The sequence below is a fragment of the Rhinolophus sinicus genome, chromosome 3, assembly GCF_057876585.1.
Source record: "Rhinolophus sinicus isolate RSI-liver-muscle chromosome 3, RSI-T2T, whole genome shotgun sequence".
Taxonomy (NCBI): domain Eukaryota; kingdom Metazoa; phylum Chordata; class Mammalia; order Chiroptera; family Rhinolophidae; genus Rhinolophus; species Rhinolophus sinicus.
Genome location: NC_142503.1, coordinates 138,576,770 through 138,604,052, shown reverse-complemented (window position 1 = coordinate 138,604,052; position 27,283 = coordinate 138,576,770). Strand labels below are relative to the sequence as shown.

Genomic DNA, 27,283 nt, shown 5'->3' with positions numbered 1-27,283 from the left:
AAATTGGTTCAGGAATGGATTTGTGGTTCAATTCAAGCCTATGAGAACCAGGCCCCTCAGATTTCTGTTCCAACTCTTGGGAGAAATGTTCTGTCCTTCAAATCACGCAACGTAAAGAAGCGAGATTATTGGTGCAACAATATAAATGGCATTGAGAGAGTTCCCAGAGCTGCTGGGGGCAGGGGAGTGATGTCAGGCTGGCAGCAGCCATCCTGTGGAGCATGAAGATGGAGGGGGCATTGAGAAACGCAGAGGGAATCCAGGCCTGTGGTGGCATCGCTTGAGCTGCTGGATTCAACCTCACCTAAAGTCCTCCTGCCAGACCTTTCAATTATATGGGCCAATACATTCCCTTTATATTGTTTCAAGCCATTTGACTTGAGATTTCAGTTACTTACAATGTAAAGAATCCATGTACTGACCAACAGGGATTGTCATTTCAGCAGGGGCTGCAACCAGTCACTGCAAGGAGAACCGGTCCTCTCAGCATATGTAGTGGCTTTAGCTACACGAGCTAAGGAGGAAGAAGAGCAGTTCCCTAGCCCCACACACCAACCTCAGAAATGACAACCTGTGCTGAGTTCCGTGTGCAAAGCATCATGCGGCTCCATCCTGTCCTCAGGTGGTCACGTCACACAGGGGCCCTACGCCAAGGGTCTTAATAGGAGGAGAGACGAGCTGGGTCGGGGGCTTCCTAGAAGGAGCAGAATTTTAACCTGGGCTGATAGAAAAGGAGAATGGAGACAATGGGGAATAGAAGTGACATTATAAGCTGAGAGAACAGCTGAAGCCCGGATGTGGGCAGGAAAGCTCTGTTTCCGTCCAGGCAATGGGGAGTCTTCATGAGCAGAGTTGTGCTCTGGGAGGTAAATCGGGGCTGTGTGCACATAGGCTGACACACAGGCAGGATGACAGGGTGGGGACTGGTGATGAGCTCCTGCAGGGGCCGTGCAAGGCCCGGGGCTCAGGTGTGATTAGTCCTCCCAGCTCTCAGAAGCGGGCTGTGGCTGCTGCTCCCTTCGCCAGCTTTAGCCGTCAGGGACACCTCCCTGAAGAGTGCTATATCTCATTCTAGAATCTCCAGGGCTGCTGGGAGTATGAAGCCACAGACACACACCCCAGCTCAGGGGCTGTTACCTGGAGTTTAGCCAGACTGCTTTGTGAACCACCTCAGTTAGAACCCACTCGCCCTCCGCTGTGCAGTCCAAGTCTGCTCATGGAGGAAGAGAAGAGCCGCCGGATCCCACCAAAGCCCCTGCCTCCGAGCCCCGCCCAGCCAGCTCCATGGGCGCACAGGTGCTGGGGCCTCACCCCAAATAGTGAACATTGTATCTCTGGCTTTGGAGGAGCCAATGTCATTTCCACAGCCTTTGTGGGTCCAGGTTACCCCTTGTAGAGGGAGCCCCCTTCAGAAAGTCGCCCTGAGCCCCCTTCAGAAAGGGAGCACCAATGGGTCAGCCCTGGGCTAGGTTGGGTGTGGAGCCGTCCGGGCTGGAAAACACAGCCCAGCATTTGACGACTCCCCAGGAGGGGAGAGGAGGGGCTCCCCCATCCCTGCTCCTGTGGGTGCTCTCAGAGAGGCCCTATGGGGTGCAGACGGACAGTGCCCAACTGGGAGGTGGGTGCAGAAGCTTCTGACCAGACACTCTGTCCTCTGGTGACTTTTCCCAGACTGCAGCCCCCAGGGGCTCCCACCCCAGCCACCTCGAGGCCACCTGATGGGCCTCTGTGTCTTGGGAGCCCAAACTCCTACCTGACACTGGGGGCATTTTCAGTGGGGGAACGATAAAGGAGGAGGTTTGGGACGAATGATCTGGAGCATTCCTGAGCCACCCCCTCCCCGCCGGCCACGCCCCGTGGCAGGTGGGAGGATAATGCCAGCTGTGTGCTGTCACCACTGTCCCGCTGGCTCAAGAGGAGGGCATGGCCTGGCCGCAGCTCCAGCTTGGCCTCTCCCCACATAGCCCCTGCTCTCTTCTGTCTCCAGCCAGCCAGCCAGGTCTCCTCCCTGGGGCCCAGGCCCTGCCAAAGTGAGCAGTTTCCTGTTTTCCTCCCACCCACCCTATTTATCTCAAGATGCAGCAGCATTCACTGTGGCCCAGAGGAGACCTTCAGCATCAGAGCTCTAAGAAGAATCTGGAGAGTAAGGTGGGGCAAAATGGGTCTTGGGCCATTCAAGCACAGGGGACCAGCCAGGAGCACCAGAACCTTACCTGGCTAGGCTCCAAGCCGCAACCCCCCACCAAATGTGGGAGCAGTCTGGCAGGGAGGGACCCCTTACCCGAGCAGAGGCACACCTGTGCCAGGGAGTCATCATACCTACACTCCTCACCCATCCTCCATGCCCCCAACATCTCCAGCTTAGGGAGACATCCACTGGCCCCAAAGGGCTCCAGGCCTGATGGCTGGTCATCCCCACTATCCCCAGCAGTTCCTTGGGGCTACAGGATACCGGAAGAAGGAGGCCAGCCACAGAGCCCTGGCACGGCTCCCCCAGCCCGGTCTCACCATGGACTCTGCGTACGAGATGGGCCACGTTCGAAAGCTGCAGGCACAGCACAAGCGGATGCAGGAGAAGACTTTCACCAACTGGATCAACAACGTCTTCCAGCACGGCCGGGTGAGTGCAGCCGAGCGTGCCCCACAGCCCACCTCTGCTGTCCCCCAGCTCCCTGGCCAGTGGACCCTGAGGAGCTGACTGGGAGGTCATCTGGCTGAGGCTTCTCAAGACCCCACAGCACAGCGAAGGCCAACACTCCTTCCTTAAGGCAGCTTCTCTGGGCTGCATCCCCCAGGTCCTGGGATGAGGCAGACACGTGAGGCTGGGCTGACTCAGTGCCTTCCCCCACCCTCTCCCAGGTGGGCCTCAAGATCCAGAACCTGTACAAAGAGCTGGCAGATGGCACCCATCTACTGCGGCTACTGGAGCTCATCTCAGGGGAGGTTCTGCCACCCCCGAGCCGGGGCCGCATGCGCGTGCACTTCCTGGAGAACTGCAGCTGGGCTCTGACCTTCCTCAGGGCCAAGGTGAGCACCAGGGAGAGAGGGCCTCTGGACGTGGTGCTGGGCAGGCAGTGGGGACAGGCTGGACTCCTAGATCATCTCTCGTGGGCTGGCCACGGGGCAGAGCAGAGGCTCTGGAGCCTGAATCCAGGGGAAGCAGCTGAGATATAGAAGGCGAGGAAGCTAAGTCCTTCCTGGCCCAGTACTCCCAGCTTAGACAGCACCCAACTGGCTGGAGCAAGAACAGCCATCATCCCTGGTGGGTAGGACTAAAATATGCCGCTGACTGTAAGGAGAGGATCACAGGATTCTAAACTGAAAGATTCAGTGAACTCTTAGCCGTCTCTTTTTATAAATGAGGAAACTGTTTACCAGGCAAGACCCATGGTCAGCTGGCCGGCAGAGCCCAGATAGGGAGCCAGGGGAGGGAGGCTGAGGGTAGGACACAGGGGAAGAGCCCTCGACCCTGAGCCAGGCATTGGAGGGGAGAGGTCCAGGGTCTGCCTTGGAGAAGCTGGACCAGATAGCAGGGAGGGGCCTCAGCAAACAGGAGAGACCCTGAAAGAAAGGGACAGTCACTAACGGGGTCAAGAGCTCCAGGGACACAGCAGGACCCTCATGGCTAGTGTCAGGGGGCTGTGCAGGGGTCATTTATGCTGAGAAACAGGAATTAGAAAGCCCAAGGGCTCCTGGCCTCAGGTACGGAAGCCAAGAGGTGTCTGTCTGGGAGGCTATGGAGTCACTGCACTGGAAGGGCTGGCTGAGACTGAGTGTGTGTGCGCCCTCCACTTACGTCCTGGATTGGAGGTCACAGTCAGTCCCCTGGGAGTCTGGTGTGCTGGAGTAGACCAGGGAGGTAAGAAACCAAAGCAAGAGACTGGAGCACGGCGGCCCCTGAGCACACAGAAGAGCAGAAAGCTCCCAGCCACAGAAAACCAGGCACTACTTGGCCCCAGGGACAATGGCCTGTGAGCCAGGTACTTACCCTTGGGAAACTTGGGGAGGGTGCAAGCCCTTGTTAGAGGCCCTGCAGCTCCCCCCAAGCTTAGATACACAGCGTGTCCACTGATACGTAGCCTGTGAAGGTGACAGCTTTGTCTTTACCGTACATCAAGGCAGCTGTGGTCAAGCAAAAACAAGGTAGTTGGCCTAATACATCGTTAATAAGTAGCAGAATGTGGGACGCTCTTATTCCTGGAGAATGGAATGTGCCGGGCACTCCATGCCAGGGTCTGGGGACTGCAGTCAGCAAAGCCCAGACCTGACCACGAGGGGCTATAGTTTCAGGGGAGACAGTTTAGTTACACCCAGATCAGTGGCATGTTGGTAAATGTGTATCAACCAGCTCCCAGAGGGGAAAATGAAAGTCCTGGTTAGTAACATTTGCTGATTTCCATGGCGTTGATACCCCCACCATGGCTCATTTTAAGCTACCAGCACGGCGTCACTAAACCCAAAGTTGGGAAGATCAGCCCTCAAGAGCTAATGTGAACAGACCAATACCCCACCAACCAGACACTCCAACTCCAAGCCGAGGTGAATGTAGATGGGTTCAGGTGTGCCAGGAGAAGAGGGCAGAGCATGGCGTGGATCCTTTAGAGACCAGACGGATACAGCAAAGTGTACCCACAAGGGGTGTACCCAGATGCAGCCCCTCCCACCAGGTTGGTGGTTGCCTGCAGGCAGCTTCCCACCAGGTCTCATGGAGAGTCTTTCCCGTTCTTCATTCAGTGCATATTTATCGATGACTTGCTATATGCCAGACACTGCTGGGTGCTTGGGAGACATCCGGGAACAAACCCAAGATGGCTGCCCAAGCAGGGTGAGGTGATTAAGCGTGTGTGTTTGGGCAGGAGGAATAGTCCTCACATTTCAATTTTAGATAAGGTGGCCAGAGTAGGCCTCATGGAAAAAGTGGTGTTTGAGTAAGAAAGAGGGAAGTAGCCATGTGGATATGTGGGGGAATAATATTTTCAGACAGCAGGGGCAGCCGGTACACAGGCCCTAAGATCTATGCTTAGAATCCTGAGGAAAAGCAAGAATCCCGTGGGCTTGGCCGTGTGATCCAAGAGAGGAGGACGGGGCCAGAGGGCGAAGGGGCCCAGGTCATGTGTGGCTCTGATGTTTATTCTGTTCTTTTCTCCCCGTGATTCACTCCTCTTCCCTGTCCAAGTGGCAAGGTCTAGGGCAGCAGGTTCCCAACTTTAATGCACGTAACAACTACCCAAGGTGTTTGTTCAAATGCAAATTCCTGAGCCCTGGCCCAAGAGAGTATGATTGCATGGAACATGGGGATCTAAATTTCTAACGGGAGCAGGAACACTGATGAGGAAGACAGATTCACATGTGAGCCAGAGGCCCGAGCCCTCCCTGAGACTCTGAGGTGCCCATGGGAGGTGGAGGCAGACAGCTTTTGTCTGCTGAGCACATACATTTACTGTTATGACCCCTCGTTTCCAACCCCCATAGCTGAACCACTGATCTCAGCCTGGGTTTACCTACGGCCCCGTACAGGGAGTCCTCCAGCTGCAGAGGTGCAGCCCAGTTCACCAGGTGGGGGCTTCACCCAGGTGGGCTTAGGGTCACAGCCTCAACCACTTAGAAAGCCTTTGCTTGCCTGGCCTTGAGCCCTGTCTGCTTCTCCCTTAGGGACCCCACGGGGCAGAATGGATTCCAGGACCCGCCCATCAGATGGCTGGCTCCCTGGCTGTGTGGTTGCTCTGAGTCTTCTCTGGTGTGTAGGCTTCACACTGAGCCCAGCCAACTGTGCCCACAGGTGCCAATTCCCCTTATTGGGCCAGAGAACATTGTGGATGGAGACCAGACGCTCATCCTGGGACTCATTTGGGTCATCATCCTGCGTTTCCAGATTTCCCACATCTCCCTGGACAGGGTATGTCTCAGCCCCCACCCCCCAGTTACCCAGCTCAGCTCTGGCTTCACCTCTATCCCCTGGGACAGAGCAATTCCAACCAACTGTTATGATCTCCACAGCAGATCTTTGGCACACAATTACCATTCTCTCTTTAACCACAGGCAAAAAACTTAGATTGTCATAGAGATTGTATTATGTTCAAGTGAGAACTAGATTCATGGGCTTCAAAGCTGACCTGGGACAAGTCATTGACTAGTGAGTGGCAGCATAAAGGAAATTATCAATAAGAGGAACATGCAGGGGTGAGAGGGGATTGAAACCAGATATAGAAGGTGAAGAAGCAGCGAGGGCGGGGCTGTGCCCTCAGGCAGCCGCCTGAGGCGTTGAGGTTGTAGACAGGTATACTCACACCTCAGAGGTGGGCTCCCTGTCAGACATTCCTGGGTCAAGTGACACCCTCCCCAATTAGCTGGGGGACCCTGGGCAGCTTCCTAACCTCTCTTACTGCACCTCACTGTGTCATCCTTAGTCTGTAAATGCTAATAGTGCCTAATTCACAGAGCTGTGAGGGTGGAGAGCCATGTGTATGGGCCCGATGCCTGGCTGGCAGAAAGTGACAGAGTGGGTCTAATGAAACCCAGCCTCAATTCTGTGGGGCCCAGGGTCAGTTAGCACAATCCCCGGCCCATCAGAAGAGCTGGAAAAACAGGAACCACTACTGTTGTTGTCACTAGTTACAACTCAAAGCCAGATGCTCAGAGGTGACAGCTTTCAGGCACCCTGCTTCTTTGGCATGACAATCAGCCCTCAGGAGGGTGGGAGCAGGGTCACAGCCGTGCCCAGCCCACCTCTCCCCCAGCCTGTAGGCTCTGCTGCCTCCCCACCTGCCCCTGCTTGGTGACCCTGTGCCCTGTCCCTCCAGGAGGAATTTGGGGCCAGCGCAGCTCTGCTGTCTGCCAAGGAAGCTCTGCTGCTCTGGTGCCGATGGAAGACGGCCTGTTACGCCAATGTCAATATCACCGACTTCTCCCGCAGCTGGAGTGATGGGCTCGGCTTCAGTGCCCTCATCCACGCCCACAGGTGTGCCTGAGGGAGAGGGACCCCAGCACCCTCCCAGCCCTGCCTGGCCTGAGACAGACCTTAGCCTTCTTCTCAGAGGCCTCTACTCACTCAGCCAACTGCTCTAGGACTCGGGTCCTCAACCTGTCCATTCTCCAGCATCCCTCTGGCCCCTGTGCCCTGGGCACAGGAGTAGAGAGCTGCTAGCCAAGGCCCTGGTCTGTTATCCCCTGCCCTCTTTCCTAGGAAAGTCCATGGAACCGGCTAGGTTTGCCTTTGACCCCTGCCTGTCTCCTCTTTCTGTGTCCCTGATTCTATTCTCAGTCCTCTTTCTCTCCCTGGCAAGTGCCTGCCCTTTTGGAGCTCCCCCTACCCAGGAGCCTGACCCCTGAGCCAAATTAACTCTCCCTTCTCTGTCAGAGCCCTAGTCCTCCAGCCAGGCTCTCAGGTAACCAGCAGGAGAAAACTAACGCACAGTAAGGTGTGAATGACCAATAGGAGCTCTTTGCCTTTTTAACAAGTTTGCTTAAACCCAAGCAGTAAATTACTCTGGTGAAGAGCCCTGCCCGCTCTCTGTCTAGGCCAGACCTGCTGGACTATGGCTCCCTGCATCCTGAGTGCCCACTGCACAACCTCAACGTTGCTTTCCGTGTGGCTGAGCAGGAGCTGGGCATTGCTCAGCTACTGGACCCCGAGGACGTGGCAGCCCTGCAGCCAGACGAGCGTTCCATCATGACCTATGTCTCCCTCTACTACCACCACTTCTCCCACCTGCACCAGGGGCAGACTGTCCAGAGGAGACTCGCTAAGGTTGGTGACAACGGGAAGGTGGCATCAAGGAGAGGTAGGGGTGAGCATGGGCCCCAGAGGCAGACACACCTCGGTTTGAAGGCTGCCTCTGCCACCTCCTAGCTGTGTGGTCTTAGCCATGTCACCTAACTGTACTGTGCTCCATCTGCAAAATGCAGACAATAATGCCTAGGTGACAAAAGGCTGCTATGAGGGCTCAAGGGAGCACGAGCACAGTGCCTGGCACAGAGCCTGGCACACAGGGAAAGCCAGGTGAGGGATGTCCCCTTCTGTTTCTCCCCTTCCCCACTGCTCTTAGGCTGGTAAGCTCCTCATGGGATTAAAAGGCTCAGAGAGTAGAACTCTGCAAGGACAAGCACAGGAGCAGCTCTGCTGGGCTGAGTTCATGTTTTGGGGGGGCTCTCTTACTCTCTGGGCACGATGACAGAGGCTGAAGCCTGGGAAAGCTGTTCTCAGGATGGGTGTCTCCGCTGCGCATAGGGGAGATGATCCAAGCCAAGGGCTCTGAGCTGCTTTAGGGGCATGGCGCCTCAGAGAAGGGAAAGAAGACTCAGGAAAAGGATAGCACCCTGAGAGGTGAGGCCAAATGGGGTAAAAAAGGATGGAAGGAGGCAGGACGGGAGCCCCCCCTCCTGGGCCTGCATGTGCCGTGCAGGCAGAGCCACTTCTCTGTGGGCTGAGGATTCCACTTCAGTGTATCCACAGGTGAGGGAAGGAGCTACTGCCCACCTGGGCAACCCTGGTGGGCCCTCAAACTCTAAAAGGGGAGTGCCTCCATTCCAGGGCCTGCCCCAAAGTGCCGCCCTGACCCGTTCCCATGCCCTCCGCCAGATCCTGCTTCAGCTCCAGGAGACAGAGGAGCTGCAGACCCAGTACGAGCAGCTGGTGGCTGATCTGCTACGCTGGATTGCAGAGAAGCAGGTGCAGCTGGAAGCACAAGACTTCCCAGACTCCCTGCCTGCCATGCACCAGCTACTGGTGGCCTTTGCTTCCTTCCGCACCCAGGAGAAGCCATCGAGGCTGCAGCAGCGAGTGACTGCAGAGGCCCTGCTCTTCCAGCTGCAGACAGCACTTCGAGCTCAGAACCGTAGGCCCTTCCTGCCTCACCAGGGCCTCGGCCCTGCAGAGCTGTCCCAGCGCTGGGCAGGCCTGGAGCAGGCAGAGGCCTCACGGAGCCAAGCCCTGCAGCAGAAACTCCTGCAGCTAGAGCGGCTGGAAACCCTGGCCCGGCACTTCCAGCGTAAGGCGGCCCTCCGGGAGAGCTTTCTGACAGACACAGAAAAGGTGCTGGACGGGGCCACAGCCCCACCCACCAGCCTGGCCACAGTGGAGGTGGCTGCCCAGAGGCTGAGAATGCTGGAAGCCAGCATCCTGCCCCAGGAGGGGCGCTTCCAGGCCCTGGCCGAGATTGCGGGCATCCTCCAGCAGGAGCAGTACCACAAGTGGGCAGATGTGGCCTGCAGGTGAGCCCTGGGCATGTGAACCATCCTCAAAACAGGCTCAAGCCTTCCTACCGTATTCCTATTTTTACACATACACATTCCTAGCCACAAAACAGAGGAGCAATTTATGAATTCAGGGCTCCCTTTAAAAAGATCTAGCTCCCACTGATGCCTGAAATTCCTCTATTTGTAATTCATCCTTTTTGGGAAAGCACTGTTCTCTCTAGGTAGCCTCTTATTAATTCATTCACTAAACAAGCATTTATTGAGTGTCTACTATGTCCCATGCATGGTTCTAGGAGATTTTGCAGTGAAGACTCACAAAAATCCCTCCCTTTGTGGAGCTTACACGCTACTATAGAAAACAAAAAAATAAGAAAAATACATTGTATGTGAGATGATGATTTAAAAAAAAAAAAAAAAGCAGAAGGGGGGAATATGAAGTACCAAGGTCAGGGGAGGGAGTTATACTGTGTGGCCAGAAGCAGTTCACTTTTGAGCAAAGACCAAAAAGAAGTGAGAGGCCAGCCATACAGATTTAGGGACAGACAATACTAGGGCATAGTGCAGTGTCCCAAGGTGGGCGCATATCTGGCATGTTTGAAAACTAGCTTGGAAGATGGTGTTGGCCAAAGTGAACAAGGTTGAGGTCTGGGAAGTACAGGGCAAAGGTCATGCTGGGCTCTGTATGACAGGTCGCAGTAAAGACTTGGTTTTTACTCTGAGAAAGATGGGAAATCATGGGAGGGCTTGAGCTATCTAACTTTTCTTTTACAACGATCACTCTGGATGCTGGGTCAGGACCAGACTGAAGGGACAGAGACAGAAACAGAGAGAGTAGTTGGGAAGCTACTGCAATAATCCAGGCCATAGAAGGTAGCATGGGGGGTGGGGGTGGGGGTGGGGGTGGGGGATAAGAAATGGCAGGATTCTGTATATATCTTGAATCCAAGAGGATTTGCAGACAGATCGGATGTGGGGTGTGAGAAAGTGAATTATCAAGATTTTAGTCCAGGCTCCTGGAAGGATGGCAGTGCTATCACCTGAGATTGGGACTGGAAAGAAGGTTTGGGGGGCCATGAAGGCCTGAACCTCCCAGGCCTTCCTGGCTTCTCTGCTCATGTCTAAGAGGCAGGGGTGCAGTGTCCCTACTGCCCAAGAGTAGGAAGCTCACGGACCTCATCCAGGGAGTTTGGGCTCATCCAGGGCCGCCAAGCCACCTGAACAGCTGTGGACCCCAAGGCAGCATCCCTGCCCCAGCCCGGTGGAGACCACCCTTATTCTTACGTCCTCCAGGCAGGTGGAAATCACACGGCGCTGGGAGCAGCTCCTTCAGCATCTCCAAGGACAAAGGAAGTGGATGGCCGGCATGCAGGCTGTGCTAAGCCTGCTGCAGGAGGTGGACATTGCCTCCAACCAGCTCACGGAGCTGCAGGTGGGCCCTGGACCAGCAGACCCGTGGGGGAACACAGCTGGTGTGCCAGCTCTGGCACTCATGGGGACCCAGTGCTCTGGGACTGCAATGACCACTCATCCCTGGCCAGGTGCTGGCCAGCTCCACAGCCTGTGGGCAACAGCTGGCAGAGGCAGTGGAGCTGCTGCAGAGACATGCCTTACTGGAGGCCCAGGTCTCTGGCCACGGAGCCCACGTGGGCCAACTTGTCCACCAGACCACAAAGCTGGACTCCTCCCTGGGCACTAGTGTGGAGGGGCTACAGGCCAAAGCCCAGGCGCTGGCCCAGCTCCAGCAGAGCCTGGTGTCTCTTGCCAGGGCCAGGTAAGAGCTCACCCCAACTCTTCTACCTCCTCCAGAACTGTTCTGTAACCCAAATTACCTTTTGCCCAGGTTAAAGTACTGCTAGCCTGAACCTCCTCTACCCTGGTCTCACCCCCAACGCCTCTGTCTCCCCAGTTGAGTCATCCAGGGAAAAGGAAACGCCTGTCTATCTAAGGGGGAGTGTCCGAGCCTAGTGTGGACCCCTCTCCTCCCCCCAGTGATCCTTACTGTCCCTCAGGCGGACCTTGCTGGAGCAGACCCTGCAGCGGGAGGAGTTCCTACGGGACTGTGAGGAGGAGGAAACCTGGCTGAAGGAGCACGGACGGCTGGTGGACGGTGTGACCCTGGGCAGGGATCTTGGCCAGATTGCTGCCTCTGTGCAGAAACACAAGGTGCCTGCTACCCCGTGCCCTGCCTGTCTCCACTTCCCTGGCGCCCTCCCTTACCCTCACCCAGCTCCCTGCTCTGCCTCCTCCAGGCCCTGGAAGCTGAGCTCCGCTGCCACCAGGCTGTGTGCACTGATCTCAAGCAGAGGGGACGCGACCTGGGCGCCCACGGGTCCCCGACGCCGCCGGATCCCCAGGAGCGGGCTGAGGCGGTGCAGGATATGTGGCAGCAGCTCCGGGCCCGGGCGGCGCTGCAGGGCGCACGGCTGCAAGCAGCCCTGCTGGTCCAACAGGTAGCGTGGTAGACGAGCTGCTGGCAGCGGAGTGGGGTGGGCAGGGTTGGCCGGGGCCCAGCCTGCCCTTCTTCCTGCAGTACTTCGCAGACGCGGCGGATGCGGCCACGTGGTTACAGGAGCAGCGGCTGGCGCTGGAGAGCTTGTCGTGCGGGCAGGACCAGGCAGGCGCCGAGGCCCTGCTACTGGACCACCTGCGGCTGGAGCGCAAGCTGCGCACCTTCCGGGCGGAGCTGCAGTGGTTGGATGAGGAGGCGCGGGCAGCCGCTATGCGGGCATCACTCACGGTGTGTGGGAGGGGCGGGGGGGGGCGGGGGGGCAGCCTGGGAGGGCGGGCAAGGGACTCAGAACCACAGGCCTCCAAAACCAAAGGCACCGTGTGGTCTCCAGGCTGCACCTGTCTCCCATGGCTACACAGAAGGTGGAAATGGGAGGGCATCTGTGGCCCCCCGACCCTGGTTAATCGTGGCTTTCCCCTGGGACTTGGGGGGCAGGGTCCGGTGTTCCACCCTCCTCAGCAGCATCTGCTCCAGGAATGTACCCTTTGCTCTCACCATCAAGCCTACCTAAGGTGACCCTTCACCCTTAAGCCCTGTTTAGCTCTCTCCTGACTTGGCACTTGTAGGTTTGGGGTGGCCTAATCACTACAACCAGATGCTTTCTGAAAATCCTCCCTCAGTCTTTGAGCCCCCAGTTTTTAAAACACACATGCGTGATGGGTAGCTTGGCCCAACCCCATCAGGGTTTGCAGTCCTCTATCAAGAAGCTGTGTGTGTAGCTCTAGATGTGGAAACCACGGCCCTCAGATTGCGTTCCTGTTTAAGCCCTCTACCCTTACTCCTAAGGAAGTGCCATGTCCGGACCCCTCTGCCCAGCCATAGGCATACACCCTCACAGCTGCAGCTCAGGTCCTCATAGCTCAGGAGGTGGCATGGCCAATTGGTCAGTAGCTGACTAGGGTGCTGGTTCAGCCTGCACTGGTCATTTATGTGGCACTTGAGGTCCAGGTCTGAAAGGTCTGTGGTTCTAACTTAGCCGAAGTTGATCTCTGTGCCCAAGGACATGCAGTTCTCTCTCCTAGAGAGGCCTCCCAGCTCCCAATCCAGGGCCGTTTCTGCCTCATCCCTCACTGAGTATCGATGACCTTTAACTCCTAACACTTGCATTATGCTAACTCATACTGCTTTTGGTGCTGCCTTCCTTGTGTTCTGTGTGGCCTGCTCCTCCAGTCTGAGTTAATTGTTTGAATGAATGAATGAATGGAAAGTGCCTTATCCTTCTTTTGTGTCCTGTAGTGGCCAGCCAGCCCTGGCATCAATAGAGCAGTTAGGCCCAGTCCCTGGCATTTTCACACACTTGCTTTGCCCCATAATGCCCAGGGGGTGGCGCAGAGGCGCCCCCTCTACTGGGGTGGAGAGCCACTTTGGTAGCTCAGCAGAGCCTTCCCTCCTCCACACAGAGGGAGTACCCAGAAGGCTGGAGCAGGATGGATGGGGGTACGACTGGGAGACCCCAAGGTGGGACCCAAACCTTAGCACCACCGGGTAGCCAGTGCCCACGCCCCACAGTCCAGGGGCACTTCATCTGCAGAGGTACAAGGCAGGACCCCATGTGGGAGCCTTAACAGACCGTCGTAAATGTATTCTGCGTAGCTCCCTGGGACATCTGACAACGAAGGGAGGAAGTTAAGGGAGGCCATTTGGGGCTCAGCAGAAAAACGGACATGGAGCTGCCCAAAATTCTGTCTCCCTTCTCCAGCTTCATGATTATCTTTGTGTTCTCCCCCTTTCCAGTCTTTCTCTGTGCCTGTTCCTTTTCTTCAGTCCCTTCAACCCAGCCCTGAGCAGCCAGCCTGGCTGCCACTTCTCGGTCTGCCCCTTCCGCAGGCCCAGAGGGGCAGAGGGGCAGAGACCAGATGCTCGCCCACCCCTAGGAGGAGGGCCAGCAGACCTCAGAATCTGTGCTCCCACAGGCATGCGCCTAACCTGGCTCCCCGGAGAGGTCCTGCAGCCAGCGCACCAGACAGGCCCCGAAACCTGGGAACTAAAGGGCTGGGAGGCCGCTCTAGGACAGATAATGCGTGTCCTTGGGCAGTAAGTTGGCCTCTCTGAGCCTTGATCACCTCCCCTGTGAAGTGGGGGGTTGGACCAGACAACTGCTAACATACTGTGGATCGACTTCCAAAAACATTAGCAAAGAAAAAGGGAGAGATCAACCGCGGTTAAGTTAGAACTACAGACCTTTCAGACCTGGTAGACAGGTGTCGCATAAGTGATCAGTGCAGCCATGTCATGGAACAGGAACCCCAGGTACAACTGCTGGCCCCAACCTGCCAGGCCTTCTGCTGCTTAGGGCGAGCCGCCCTGGTCACACTGCTCTGTGTCCTGTTGGCACAGGTAGAGTCTGCCCTGAGCTCTCCAGGGGAGGGTCCCAGGAACCCCGGGGCCTGGCGTGAGGTTTCCTGCTCCTCTGGCCCCCAGGGCATCCAGAAGATGGCCCTCCCAGCCAAGCCTGACGCTGACTTTGACCCCAACACCATACTCCAGACACAGGACCGCTTGAGCCAGGACTATGAGGGCCTGTGGACGCTGGCAGAGGTAACGCTCCTTGTTTAAGAAATGTTCATGGAACACCTGCTCTTTTCTAGACCTGAGCCATGAGCGCAGTGACAGGATGCGCTCCCTGCCCTCAAGGAGCTGACACCACAGCAGACAAAGTGTGAAACAAGTCATTAGGTGGATAGAGGTGTGATGGGAGCATATGAGAGGGGAGCCCGGGTCAGGCTGGGGAGTCAGAGGGAAGGACTTTTAGTCTGAGACTCAACAACAAGAAACTGAGGCAGGTAAAGCCAGGAGGAGGGCAGGGAAGATGGCAGGGAGACAGTGTTCTAGGCCAGACCTACACAGAAGCAGGGGGTGGCGAGAGGCTAGAGGAGAGCCTGGAGAGGAGGCAGACCCGGCCAGGTCCCATGGGAGAAGTGTGCATTGTACCTAAGAACTGAAGGGCTTGAGTAAGACAAAATCAAAAGATTACACTCTGCCAGGGCCATTTACCCACCAAGCTTGTGCCAGCTCCCTCCACTGGACCTGTGACAGAGGGTGTAGGGCCCAGCAGTGAGGTGGGCGCCCTCTCTGGCCCTGGGCTCTGCTGGACGAGGGGGGCGGTGATGTCGGGGGAGTTAAGGGGACCTGTTCTGAATGCCCAGTGGGGAGCATTGACGCTCACCCAGCCTCTGGGCTGGCCTCTTCTCAGCACCGCAGGGCCCTGTTGGAGGAGGCAGTGGTTCTGTTTGGTTTCAATGGCTCGTGTGAGGAGCTCCGGTTCTGGCTAGAAGACCAGACAGCGCTGCTCCAAGCACTGCAGCTCCAGGCTGATACCTTGGAGGTCATGCAGCTCAAATTTGAGGTACAGTCCCCTTGGAGCCAAGGGGGAATTTCAGCTGTTGTCTCTCCTGATTGCTGTCCTTCCCCCTCACCTTGCTCCTGCCTCCCCATTATTCATTCCTGTGCCTCCGTTCTCCATGTTAACTATAGTCCTGTCTGGGAGGAGGGAACGAGGGAGCTGGCCTTGAATTATTTTTAATTGAGGTATAATTGACATGCAACATTGTGTTAGTTTCAGGTGTACAACATAATGATTCAGGATTTGTATATATTGCAAAATGATCACCACAATAAGTCTAGTTAACATCTGTCACCGTATATAGTTACAGAATTTTTGTTCTTGTGATGAGAAGTTTTAAGATTTACTCCCTTAGCTGCTTTCAAATGTACAATGCAGTATTAACTCTAGTCACTATGCTGTACATTACATCCCCATGACTTATTTATTGTATAACTGGAAGTTTGTACCTTTTGACTCCCTTCATCCAGTTTGCCCACCCCTCACCCACTGCCTCTGGCAACCACCAATCTGTTTCTATGAGCTTGTTTATTTTTTATTTTTTTCCAGATCCCACGTATAAGTAAGATCACATGGTATTTGTCTTTCTCTGTCTGGCTTATTCCACTTAGCATAACGCCCTCAAGGTCCATCAATTTTTTCCCAAATGGCAAGATTTCTTTTTTTTTTATGACTGAATAATATTCCATTGTGTGTGTGTGTGTGTGTGTGTGTGTGTGTGTGTGTGTGTGCCACATTTTCTTTATCTATTCATCCACTTGTGTTGATGGACACTTCAGTTGTTTCCATATCTTGGCTATTGTAAATAATGCTCCAGTGAACATGGGAGTACATATGTCTTTTCAAGTTTCTGTTTTTGTTTTCTTCAGATAAATACCCAGAAGAATTGCTGGATCATGTGGTAGTTCTATTTTTAATTTTTTGAGGAACCTCCATAATTTTTTCCGTAGCAGCTGTACCAATTTATATTCCCACCAACAGTGCACAAGTATTCCCTTTTCTCTGCATCCTCGCCAACATTTATTTCTTGTTTTTTTGATAACAGCCATTCTAATAGGTCTGAGGTGATTTCTCACTGTGGTTTTGATTTATATTTCTCTGGTGATTAGTGATGTTGAGCACCTTTTTATGTACCTGTTGGCCATCCATATATCTTCTTTGAAAAATATTTATTCAGATCCTCTGCCCTTTTTTTTTTTAATTGGGGAATACTGGGGAACAGTATGTTTCTCCAGGGCCCATCAGTTTCAAGTTGTTGTCCTTCAATCTAGTTGTGGAGGGCACAGCTCAGCTCCAAGTCCGGTCTCCATTTTCAATCTTAGTTTCAGGGGGCACAGCCCACCATCCCATGTGGAAATTGAACCAGCACCCTTGTTGTTGAGAGCTCGCGCTCTAACCAACTGAGCCATCCAGCCGCCCTTCCCATTTATTAATTGGATTATTTTGGGGGTTTTTTTGTTGGGTGTTTTTTTGTTATTGTTTTTTGAGGGGTTTTTTGCTATTGAGTTGCATGAGTTCTGTGTATATTTTGGATATATCTTTGTCAGATATTTGATTTACAAATACTTTCTCCCATTACGTAGGTTGCCTTTTCATTTTGTTGATGGTTTCCTTTGCTGTGTAGAAGCTTTTTAGTTTGATTTTTTTCCCACTTGTTTATTTTTGCTTTTGTTGCCTTTGCTTTTAGTGTCAAATCAAAAAAATCATTGCCAAGACTGATGTCAAGGAGCTTACCTCCTATGTTTTCTTCTAGGACTTTTATGTCTTCACATTTTACCTTCAAATCTTTTATCCATTTTGAGTTAATTTTTGTGTATGGTGTAAGATGGTCCAGTTTCATTCTTTTGCATGTTGCAATCCAGTTTTTCCAGCACCATTTATTGAAGAGACTGTCCTTTCCCAATTGTATATTCTTGGCTCCTTTGTCATAGATTAATTGACCATACAGGTGTGGGTTTATTTCTGGGCTCTATTCTGTTCCTTTGAGCTATGTGTGGTTTTGTGCCAATACCATATTGTTTTGATTACTATAGTTTCATAATATAGTTTAGTTTGAAATCAGGGAGCATGATGCCTCCAGCTTTGTTCTTTGTCAAGATTGCTTTGGTTATTAAGGGTCTTTTGTAGTTTCATACAAATTATAGGATTGTTTGTTCTATTTTTGTGAAAAATGCCATTGGAATTTTGACAAGGATTGCATTGAACCTAGATTGCTTTGGATAGTATGAACATTTTAACAATATTAGTTCTTCCAATCCGTGAACATGGAATATCTTTCTATTTATTTGTGTCTTCTTCAATTCCTTCATCAGTGTCTTATAGTTTTAAGAGTATAGGTCTTTCACCTCTTTGGTTAAATTAATTCCTAGGTATTTTATTCTTTTTGATGCAATTGTAAATGGCATTGTTTTCTTAATTTCTCCTTCTGTTTGTTATTAATGTATAGAAATGCAGCAGATTTATGTATATTAATTTTGTATCCTACAATTTACTGAATTCATTATTAGTTCAAACAGTTTTTGGGTGGAATCTTTAGGATTCTCTGTCATGTCATCTGCAAATAGTGACAGTTTTACTTCTTCCTTTCCAATTTGGATACTTAACCTTGAATTTTTAAAGGTTTCTCCTAGCCCTTCAAGGCTGTAGATCCCTGTTCTTCCAGAAGGATGCAGCTCAAACACCTCTATAGCAGAGCATGTCTGACGTCATTCATAGTCTTGAGAGGAGTGTGGGAACAGAATAAGTCCTCTCAAAGACTGGGTCCTCCTTTTTCTAGAAGTTCCTCACCACCCTGGCTGTGGGAAAGGGACTCTGGGCTGAGGTCAGCAGCTTGGCTGAGCAACTGAAGCAGAGATATCCTGGATACTCCCCCAAAATCCAGCGACAGCAGGAGGAACTGAGGCGGAGGTGAGAATGAAGAGGGAGTGCAGGGTAATAAGGGCAAGCTGGATGCAGTGTTTTGGCCTGAGTGCCTGCTCATCTGCCTCCCGAAGTGCCGGAGGAAAGACTAAACGTGTCAAAGACAGGGAGGAGAGGGTGTGGGGACAGCCAGCCTGGCAGCTTCTGTCATGTGACTTTCTGGCCAAAGCCCCAGGATGGACAGGGAAGTGTCCCTGTGATGAAGACATCCTGCTCCCTCTGCCAAGGTGGGGGCAGCTGGAGGCCCTGAAGAAAGAAAAGGAAATACAGCTGGCATGCACCATGGATGTGTGCAGTTTTCTGCAGGAATGTGGACCCACACAGGTTCAGCTGCAAGACGTGATACTCCAGCTGGAAGCCCTGGAGACAGGGCACTCAGAGGACCTCCACCGCATCCTACAACTGGCCCAGCAGAAGATGCCAGCGCTGGAGGGGACCATCTACTACCTGCAAAGGGTGGCCATAAAGTACAGCCTGGGCTTAGCATAGTAATGGTGCTGTGGGAGGGAGGGAAGGCCAGAGCTGGGTTATGGAATAAGGAAGGGGACAGAAACCGGGGTGGTGGAGGAAGGGTGGAATGTGCTGTCTGAAGGGCAGGGGCAAAGGTGGGGAAACAGTGTGAGAAAATGCTCATGGGGGGAGGGAGGGCCACATACGCTTGCTGCCCCTAAATTGAGGGTGAGGTGGGCGTTCAGAGTTGCCACCACCTTCTCTGGGGCATGCAGGCCTGGTTACCAGGCCTAGGGCAGGGCATTGACTGGGTGCTGGGCTCATCTTCCAGAGTCAAGGACGCAGGCTCCAAAGAGAGCCAGTCCCTACAAGAACAGGTGGAGACACTGCAGGGGCTGCTGGAGAGAGTGCAGAAGCAAGTGGCCCAACAGGCCCAGGCCCAGGCCCAGATGCAGGCCCGGCAGAGCTTCCTGCAGCAGAGCCGGCGACTGCTGCTGTGGGCGGAGGGTGTCCGGGCTCAGCTGCACAGTGAAGAGGAAGTGGTGGACGTGGCCTCAGCCCAGCGGCTGCTGGTGGAGCATCAAGACCTGCTGGAGGAGATCCACCTGCAGCAGGAGAGGTCAGGACAGGAGGGCTGACAGGACAAGCTTCGGGGTGGCCAAGGCCTGCGGGGACGGGCCACCAGAGAGAGAGGCAGGAAGCAGTGCATCACCCAGGGGATTGGCCCGGGCTGATGCTTAAGGCGGGTTTTCAAGGCGGGAAGATGTAACCAAGGACTGGTCAGGCATCCTGCACACATCGGGGAGGGACCCAGGGCAGAGTCTGAGCTGCCTGGAGGTTCTATCCAGTCCAGGCCTGGCCATACGGCACCCAGGTGAGCCTGGTGGATTGCTTTCAGTCAGGACAGCCTGGCCGCTCAGCCATTCTGGGTAATATAGACTCCCTGGCCGCTGGAGTCAGAGGCTCAGGACCCCCATGGGACTCAGACACCCACCTCCTCAGTATGATGATGGCTCTCCTCCTGCAGAGATGATGGCTCAGGCCTGGCAGGCAGGGCCACCGAGTACAGTCTGCAGGCTATGCCCACGCAAGGGAGCCAGACAGGTGGCCGAGCAGGCACTGAATCCATCCTGTCCTCTGCATGCCAGACTCTACTACCTGGTTCAGGGCTGTGTCAGCTCAGAGAAGTGGAACCTTTTACTAATTCACTCACAGGTGTTACCTGTTCCCAACCTGTGTGCCTGTGGGCTGCACCCAGCTGAGAGGGGCACCTTTTCCAATTGTCCAAGTCTCCACATGGGCTTACAGTGGCCTGCAGTCAGGCATGCGTATGGTTTGAGTGATTTTTCTGTGTTGTGCTACCTCAGCCCACCTACTTGCCTGGGCCTCGGCCGTCGGCATGGCCAGGTAGAGTAAGGATGACATGGCAGGGAGCGTGGGCGCTGTTGAGTTCTAAGCATGTGCTGGGCCTGGTACATTCAGTGTCTCACCAGTGGGCCAGGGCACAGCTGTCACACGGGACAAGTAAACCACATGGCTTAACCAGCCTCAGACCCCTCCAGCTACCCTCACATCAGAGCTTCGAGGTGAATGACTATGGAGACAAGATGGAAGGAAGGTTGGTGAGAGGAGGGATGGGCTTTGACCCTCTGCCTGTTGTCCTGGCCAGGCTGCAGCAGCTGGAGGCTCAGGGCCAGTCCGTGGCAGCCTTGGACTCACTGGACTCCCAAGAGGTGACCCGTGCTCTGAGGCTCCTGGGCCAGCAAGGCCAGGGGCTGAAGGCTGCCTGGGAGCGGAGACAGCGGTGGCTGCAGGAGGGGCTGGAGCTGCAGAGGTTTGGCCGAGCAGTAGATGATTTCGCTGCCACCTGTGCCAACCACGAGGCCTTCCTGCAGCTGGACAGCCTTGGGGTACGGACCCAGGCATGTGCAGCAAGGGGCTGCTTCCCCATCACTGGAGAAGCCAGGCTGGGCAGGAGGCCCCTGGACCGCTGGTGGGTGAGATGGTGTTGCCCCCCATGCTCCCAGGCGTGACTCCACGTCTCTGTACCCACAGGAGGACGTGGGGGAGGCCCAGAGCCTGTTGCGGCAGCACAAGGAGTTTGGGTGGCTAATGGACACCCTGCGCCCTCGGGCAGAGGCTCTGTGGGCACGTGGCAAGAAGCTGGCTGAGAGCAAGCAGCCTGCTGCACACAAGTGAGCCTGGGTTTGTCTGGGCAGCACCTGTCAACCTTTCTCAGTCTTCATATCCCATTGCCCTGAGGCTGGGAGAGTGGGTGGGGAGTGGGGGTTGGGGGGTGGAGAGGCGCACCCTCAGCTTCAGTGGGCTGAACTCGAGGGTGGGCCTCAGGCATTGTGGAGCCGTCCCCACACTCTCCCCCGCCTCCCCCTGCCCTCCAGGGTCAGAGAGCAGCTGCAGAGTGTCCAGGTACAGTGGACCAGGGTTCAGGAGAAGAGTGAGCAGAGGAGGAGGCAGCTGCTGGCTTCCCTCCAGTTCCAGGTGAGGGGCCAGCCCAGGTACATGAGGCCTCCTCTAGACGAATGCCTAAGCGTCCACTGTTGCACTAACAATTGTGCACCATGAGGAGCCCTTTACAGTTTACAAAGCTCCTTCCCACCGGTTATGCCATGGACCCTCAGCATATCCTTGACAGGCATTATGGCTCTGGTTTTCCGAATGAGGAAAACCGAGGCTGAGGCCACACTGCTCAGAGGCGGGGCTGGGACCGAAGTCTTCAGTAACCCCCCTCGCCCTCCCTCATCTGGCTAGTCCCCTTCCCCAGTGTTTCTGGCCACACGAGGCTCTTGCATGGGCCATGGGCAGCAACTGCAGAACTTGGCTCTGTCAGGTATTTGTTCAACTGCTCACAAGGGCTCAGCTGGGCCAGTGCACAGCCTCCCGGGGCTTAAGCCTGTTTGTAGAGGGGTAGCTGTACCTGGTCTGAAGTGGGCTGAGTAGTGGGGACTGACCAGGTGCTCCTCCTGCCTGGGCACAGGGTGCCATAGGGCCCAGGTCCTGACTCCCCCAGCTTCCTCCTACCCCTCAATCTCGATTTCCCTGCCCCTACTACGGAGCAGTAACCCTAGGCCCTGCCTCTCTTGCACCCTAGGATTGGCTCTGGGTACTGCTCTTCCTATGGGCGTCCCTTAGACCCTCTCATAGAGGTCCTCACACCAGCCCTCACCCCTGGCCTCCGGGACCCATTCTCTCCTGGTTCTTGGGCAGGAATGGAAGCAGGATGTGGCAGAGCTGACGCTGTGGATGGAAGAGATGGCGGTGGATAAGCCCTCCCAGGAGCCAAGCAACGTCCTGCAGAAACTCAAGTGGCACAAAGCAGCTGAGCGTGAGCTGCTGGCCACCCACGGGCACCTGAAGGGCCTGCAGCAGGTAGGAGCCTGGACAGAGGGCGCAGGGCCTACTCCTCTTCAAGTTCCCTGCCCAGCTGCTCGGCAGGTTTTCACGGAACACACTCACTGAAGGAAGAATCAACCTCAGTTCCCATAGAGTTAGGCTCCTCCAGCTTCCTCCTTCTGTCAGCTGCGCACGCCCTGGTCTGGGCATCCAAACAGCCCAGAAAGTTGCCATCACCCCTTCCCCTCAACTCTCCAGAGCAGATCCAGAGCCAGCCTCCTTCACCTGAACAAAGACCTTCCCCACCATCCGCCGGGCGCCTGCTCAGCCTGCGCTACTTGTGGGTGTCAGAGAAAAGCTCTCCCACTTCTGCCCACAGATTTTGGGCCACAGGAACTGCTCAAGCTCTTGCAGAGAAGTGGAATGACACTGGTAGCCAGGCACCCACCTCTACCACCTGGGTACAGCCTGCGGTGGCTGCTCATGGTACCAGCAGCTCAGCAAGACCCCCTGGGCCTTCATTCTACTGCAGGTTGGGAGCGAACTGTTGAGCAGTGGGCTCTGTGCTCCAGGAGATGTGCAGGCCGTGCTTCGGGACCTGAGTAACAAGTGGGAAGAGTTGAGCTGCAAGATGGCAGAGCGTGGGGAGCAGCTCCGGCAGGCGAGGCAGCGGGACCAGCTCCTGGGGCTGCTACAGGTCAGCAGAAGAGAGGGGGAGGGCACAGGAGGGAGACGGAGGCTGGGCTGCGCTGGGAACAAGCTGGACAGGGAGAGGAGAGGAAGAGTCTGGATGTCCTGCTGATTCTGGAGTGACCCTGGGGAGTCCTGCAGCCTTTGGAGGCCTCTGTCCTATTGGCTAGTTGAGCCTGGCTTTACCCACCAGTAGGCCAATACAGGATTGTCTCCTGTGTGCCAGCATGTGATTAATACAGCTTGAGTCCCCCAAGGAGGAAGAAGCGTGAGGGGAGAGGGGTATTCATGAGGTTCTGGGGGAGGTTTGGGCACTGTTGGTGAAGGGTAGAAACGGTGGTGACAGAGGTCCCCAGTGGGTCCTTGGTGACTGTGGTGTGCTGCAAGCAGTCAGTCTTAGAACCCAAGAAAGTCCATTTGCTAGCCTATATGTGGAGAGCCTGATGCAGGGTCATCGTCCCTCTCCAGGATGCCAAGGAGAAGATGGAGCAGCTAGAGGGGGCCCTGCAGAGTACAGAAACGGGACAGGACCTATGCTCGAGCCGGGGGCTGCAGAAATGGCACCGCCAACTGGAGGGTGAGAGCCAGGCACTGGCCAGCAAAATGTCTGCCCTAATCTCTCAGGCCCACCACGTGGTCGATTCCCAGCCCATCATGGAGGAGACTCAAAAGTACCTCCAGAGGTACGTGCTTGCTTGTGCCATCTTTACCTCACTCTGTTTCACCCTCCCGTGTAAACATGAGGGTGGTTTCACCCAGTGAGCTCAGGAGGGTGGCACCTACAGAACCTGAGGTTGTCCAAATCTCCTTCCCTAATGAGTAGAGTCATTCCCAGGGTAGGAGGGTCCAGTAGGAGAGATCCCAACTAGACATCCTAAGCACCCTACAATCTGAAGTCACACGGGTCATCTGGATGGAAGGTTGGGCGCTGGGCCCTCTCCAGCTTTCTCCCCCCCGTCAGATGAGGCTTTCCCCTGTACCCCACCTTGTTCCTCATGGGTCCCTGGTTGGGCCAAGGAAAGGACTGAAGTTTTGTCCTCACCTATGCCCAACCTCTTTCATCTCTTCTGCCTTCACTCAGGTTGGAGTCCCTGCAGGGACATCTGACCACCCGGCGTCTGCAGCTGCAGGCCTCGGTTGAGCTGTACCAGTTCTACCACCTGAGCACCACAGAGCTCACATGGGTAGCTGAGCACACGCCCAGTGCAAGCTCTGCCAGGTCCATCAAGTGCTTGGATGATGCCCTGAGCCTTCATCGCAAACACAAGGTAATGGCCCCCTTTTCTCCCAGGATCCCTGGTGTCCTGTTGCCAAGCCTTAGAAGCCTTCTACTGCTACTCAGGGTGTCCTGATTTCCAAGTCTCTGCCCCCAAGTGTTCTCTGTCTGGAAGTTTTGCCACGATTAGGACTGGAACCAAATCTATGGCTCTGCTCTGCATACCCTGTGGCTAAGGGAATCTGGAGACAGCAGCTCCTCGTGCTATTCCATGGCAGGAGCTCTGGATGGAGATGAAAGCCCACCAGGGACAGGTGCGACAGGTACTGGACTCCGGACAGAGCCTAGCAGCCTCAGGGCACCCCCACGCCCCGCATATCATGGAGCAGTGCCAGGAGTTGGAAGGCCGCTGGGCAGAGCTGGAGCAGGCGTGTGAGGCGCGCCTGCAGCAGGCTTTCACTCTCCAGCAGGTAGGATGCAGAGAACACAGCATCAGGGCAAGAGGCAAGAGTCAGGCAGGCTCTGTAAGTGAGGCCTGTGGAAGCTGGGACTCTCTGGGAGGTGGGTCAGGGGTGAGAAGTGTGGGCCAGGAGTGGGCTGGTCCCCTGTATGGCACAGAAGCCTCTGTGTGCTGACTGCTGGATAGCCTGGCATGATGTCCCCAAGGGATGATGGAGGGTCCCGTCTGTGTTCATCAAGGTGAGTTGGTCCTATTCTTGGCAGTATTTTCTGGATGTGTCAGAGCTGCAGGACCGGGTGGAGGAGACGTGGCTGCTGCTGAGCAGTCAGGACTATGGCGGACATGAGGCAGCCACCGTCAGGCTCAGTCAGGAGCAGCAGGTACCGTGTCCTGAGCGTCCTCCACACGATCTGGACTTGGGTGATGACGGGCCATGAGGAAACCGTCTGTCACTCCCCCAAAGGGCACTTGCTACTTCTCGGAGGCACAGAGCCCAGCTCTTCCTGCCTGAAGACACAGCCAGCCCCCTCCTCACCATCCAGCCAAAGCCTACAGGGTCTCCATTCATCCCCAGTGCTCCCTTTCTTCAGAGGCAACCGCTTTGAAGGTCCCTTCCCTCTCTTTAGTACTGTTCTAGTCTACACCAATGGCCTCGAGAATTCTCTGCCTTCTCTTTGTGCTTCTTCTCCTCCCCCTGGCACCTGGGGGTCACCTATTCTTGCCCTTTTCTCGTCTTCACAGGGTTCTTCCTCCCCCGCTCTGAATATCATCCTCTGAGTTAACCAAATGCCCTTCCTGAAGCCTTCCTCCCCCAACAAACATCCCCTGATTAAAGGGCGAGAGGCCTGGAGGACCCCTCCTGGGATCAGGCTGTCAGGACTACACAAGCCCCAAGGCCTGAACCAAAGCAAACTCAGTTCCTGTCCTATGACTGTTGACTTCCCATGAGCCATTTCTGCAGAGTGTGCCTGTAGCCGCGGCCTCATGGAGCCAGTGTTCCAGGCATTCTGGGTACCTTGCTTAGCTCTGTGCAGCTCTTATACTGTGGTGCTGGGGTCTAGTACAGTGGCTCCTTGCCCTCCGTCCCTTGGCCCAGGTTACCTAGCGTTCACCCTTCCCTGCTAAATAGTGAGCCCTCTGAGGCCACAGACTATGTCTTCACTTTTATGGAACAGTAAGAACTCCATCAGTAAGGGATAGATGGGTGATGGGTGCATGGGTGGAGAGAGGGTTGGAGGTGGATGGATGGGGGCATGAGTGGATAGGGGGAGATGGGTGGGTGTGTGGTCAGTGGGTGGGTAAATAGGAGGAGAGATGAATGAGTCACCCAGTCTGGCTGGGTCCTTATGTGCTGACAGGCCCTGAAACAGGAATTGGTTCTTTATTGGAACTCCGTGGAGAAACTTGACCAGAGGGCCCAAACCCTCAGTGGCCTTGAGGCCCCTGAGCAGCTGGGCATGGTGCAGGAGAGGCTCTGGGAGCAGCTGCGGGCACTGCAGGAGTTGGCAGCCACACGGTGAGAAGCCTTGTACAGGGGGTCTAGCCGCAGTTGACTGCTCCCATACCATGACCCTGAGTTGGGAGGAACCTATGCCCTCAGGCCCATAGAGATGTGTCAGATAAGTCCTTGCTGTGTGTTGCTTACCTCGTTCTACAATTCCTCAGTGATGGCCCACTGAGCAGAAACATGCCCTGCCAGCTCCCAGCAATCCGTCTCTTCCCCCAGCCATACCATCACCTGCCCTACACTGGCCTTCCTGTCTTTACTTCTTCCTGGATCCAGAGCCACAGGCCTGGGCAGAGAAAATGAATAACCTCCTCCTCTGGCTGGGCCAGCTGTCCCCAGGGGGCTGGGCAGCTAACTTCTGGGGAACCACGGGCTATCCCCACAGGGACCGGGAACTGGAGGGGACCCTGAAGCTGCATGAGTTCATGAGGGAGGCCGAGGAGCTGCAGAGTTGGCTGGCTAGCCAGACACAGGCGGCCAGGGGAGCAGAGGGCCTCGGAGAGGACTGCGAGCACATCCTGGTGAGCGGAGGGCGGGGACAGGGAGAAGCCATGAGGCAGAATGCTGGGGCCGAGGGGGCTGGCCTGGCTGGGCTCTGAGGAGAAGGGGGCCATGGGAGTAATGAGCCCTGGCTGAGGACAGACCTCTGGGCAGAGTGGGCAGGCGCTGCAGCCGTCCAGCGTCTTAGAGATCACAGAGACGCCTCACGTCCCAGGCTGCTTGCTGCCTTGCTGGCTGGGAGCCCCCTTTCACCCATTTCCCTCTTCTCCTTAGCACCTCTGCACCAAGTTTGCAAAGTTTCAGCACCAAGTGGAGATGGGTGGCCAGCAGGTGGCAACCTGCCAACAACTGGTGGAGAGCCTACTAGAGCGTGGGCACAGCGCTGCCCCCAAGGCCAGTCAGAAGCAGCAGGACCTGCAGTGAGTGCCCAGCAGGCCAGACCCGGGGCAGGCGTTTGGGGAGCATGCAGGGCAGGCAGCTCCTGGAGTGTCAGCATGCTCTGAGGGTCACACGGCTGTGCCTGCCCAGGAGGAGTCTGCAGGGGGGGCTGGTTCCTGGGAAGCTGAATCAACCACAGGAGGCCATGGCCTGGGAAGGGAGGCGAGGCTGGGTGTGCAGGTCCAAGAACTCTGCCCAGACCCTCAGGGGCCCTTTTCTAAATCACTGGCTCCCAGGACCTGGAGGAGTTGAGGGAAGACTGCCCAGCTGCCCATCCGGGGGGCTGGATCCACTCCCAGCCTGTGTGCTGTGAGGCAGGCTCATGACTTGTTCATAACCCCTAGCACAGAGCCTGGGCTGGCAGAGGCCTTAGGAGCTCAGTGAGAGTTTGTAAAGTAAATGAAGAATGAAAAGAAGAGGCATCCTCTGCCCTTGAGTGTTTATATTGAGACTGGAACACGCAAGATGAAAGGAGTACCGCAAAGCATAGACATCAATTAAGTGCCGAGAGTGATACTAGCAAACGACTGAATTCATAGTAAAGCTGAAAAGACGGGCTCCAGGGAGGAAGGTTTGTAAGCAGTGCCAGAGACAGGAGAGGTGTTGAGAAGGGGAGCTTTGGGCCAGTCCCAGAGAGGAGGAGAGCTGGCCAGACCAGGCGACGGGGCAGAATGAGATGCTGGGTCAATGCTGATTTGCTGCTG

At 55.3% G+C, this 27,283-nt stretch overlaps 1 protein-coding gene across 1 annotated transcript in view; it reads left to right on the top strand.

Annotated features, from left to right (window-relative positions):
• The first annotated feature begins 2,401 nt into the window (after positions 1-2,401).
• The window catches only part of SPTBN5 (spectrin beta, non-erythrocytic 5), a 47,149-nt gene continuing 22,267 nt past the window's right edge, over positions 2,402-27,283 (top strand). The window contains exons 1-28 of the mRNA XM_088796946.1: positions 2,402-2,620; positions 2,860-3,027; positions 5,780-5,896; positions 6,801-6,958; positions 7,519-7,747; positions 8,579-9,210; positions 10,486-10,624; positions 10,734-10,966; positions 11,205-11,358; positions 11,445-11,645; positions 11,726-11,932; positions 14,126-14,242; positions 14,898-15,050; positions 17,824-17,954; positions 18,194-18,433; positions 18,748-19,035; positions 20,086-20,326; positions 20,472-20,611; positions 20,816-20,915; positions 21,642-21,803; positions 22,300-22,464; positions 22,926-23,140; positions 23,539-23,725; positions 23,952-24,143; positions 24,397-24,513; positions 25,492-25,649; positions 26,026-26,161; positions 26,415-26,560. Of these exons, the coding sequence (XP_088653072.1) occupies positions 2,402-2,620; positions 2,860-3,027; positions 5,780-5,896; positions 6,801-6,958; positions 7,519-7,747; positions 8,579-9,210; positions 10,486-10,624; positions 10,734-10,966; positions 11,205-11,358; positions 11,445-11,645; positions 11,726-11,932; positions 14,126-14,242; positions 14,898-15,050; positions 17,824-17,954; positions 18,194-18,433; positions 18,748-19,035; positions 20,086-20,326; positions 20,472-20,611; positions 20,816-20,915; positions 21,642-21,803; positions 22,300-22,464; positions 22,926-23,140; positions 23,539-23,725; positions 23,952-24,143; positions 24,397-24,513; positions 25,492-25,649; positions 26,026-26,161; positions 26,415-26,560 (5,345 nt within the window). The remainder of the gene's footprint in view (positions 2,621-2,859; positions 3,028-5,779; positions 5,897-6,800; positions 6,959-7,518; positions 7,748-8,578; positions 9,211-10,485; positions 10,625-10,733; positions 10,967-11,204; positions 11,359-11,444; positions 11,646-11,725; positions 11,933-14,125; positions 14,243-14,897; positions 15,051-17,823; positions 17,955-18,193; positions 18,434-18,747; positions 19,036-20,085; positions 20,327-20,471; positions 20,612-20,815; positions 20,916-21,641; positions 21,804-22,299; positions 22,465-22,925; positions 23,141-23,538; positions 23,726-23,951; positions 24,144-24,396; positions 24,514-25,491; positions 25,650-26,025; positions 26,162-26,414; positions 26,561-27,283) is intronic.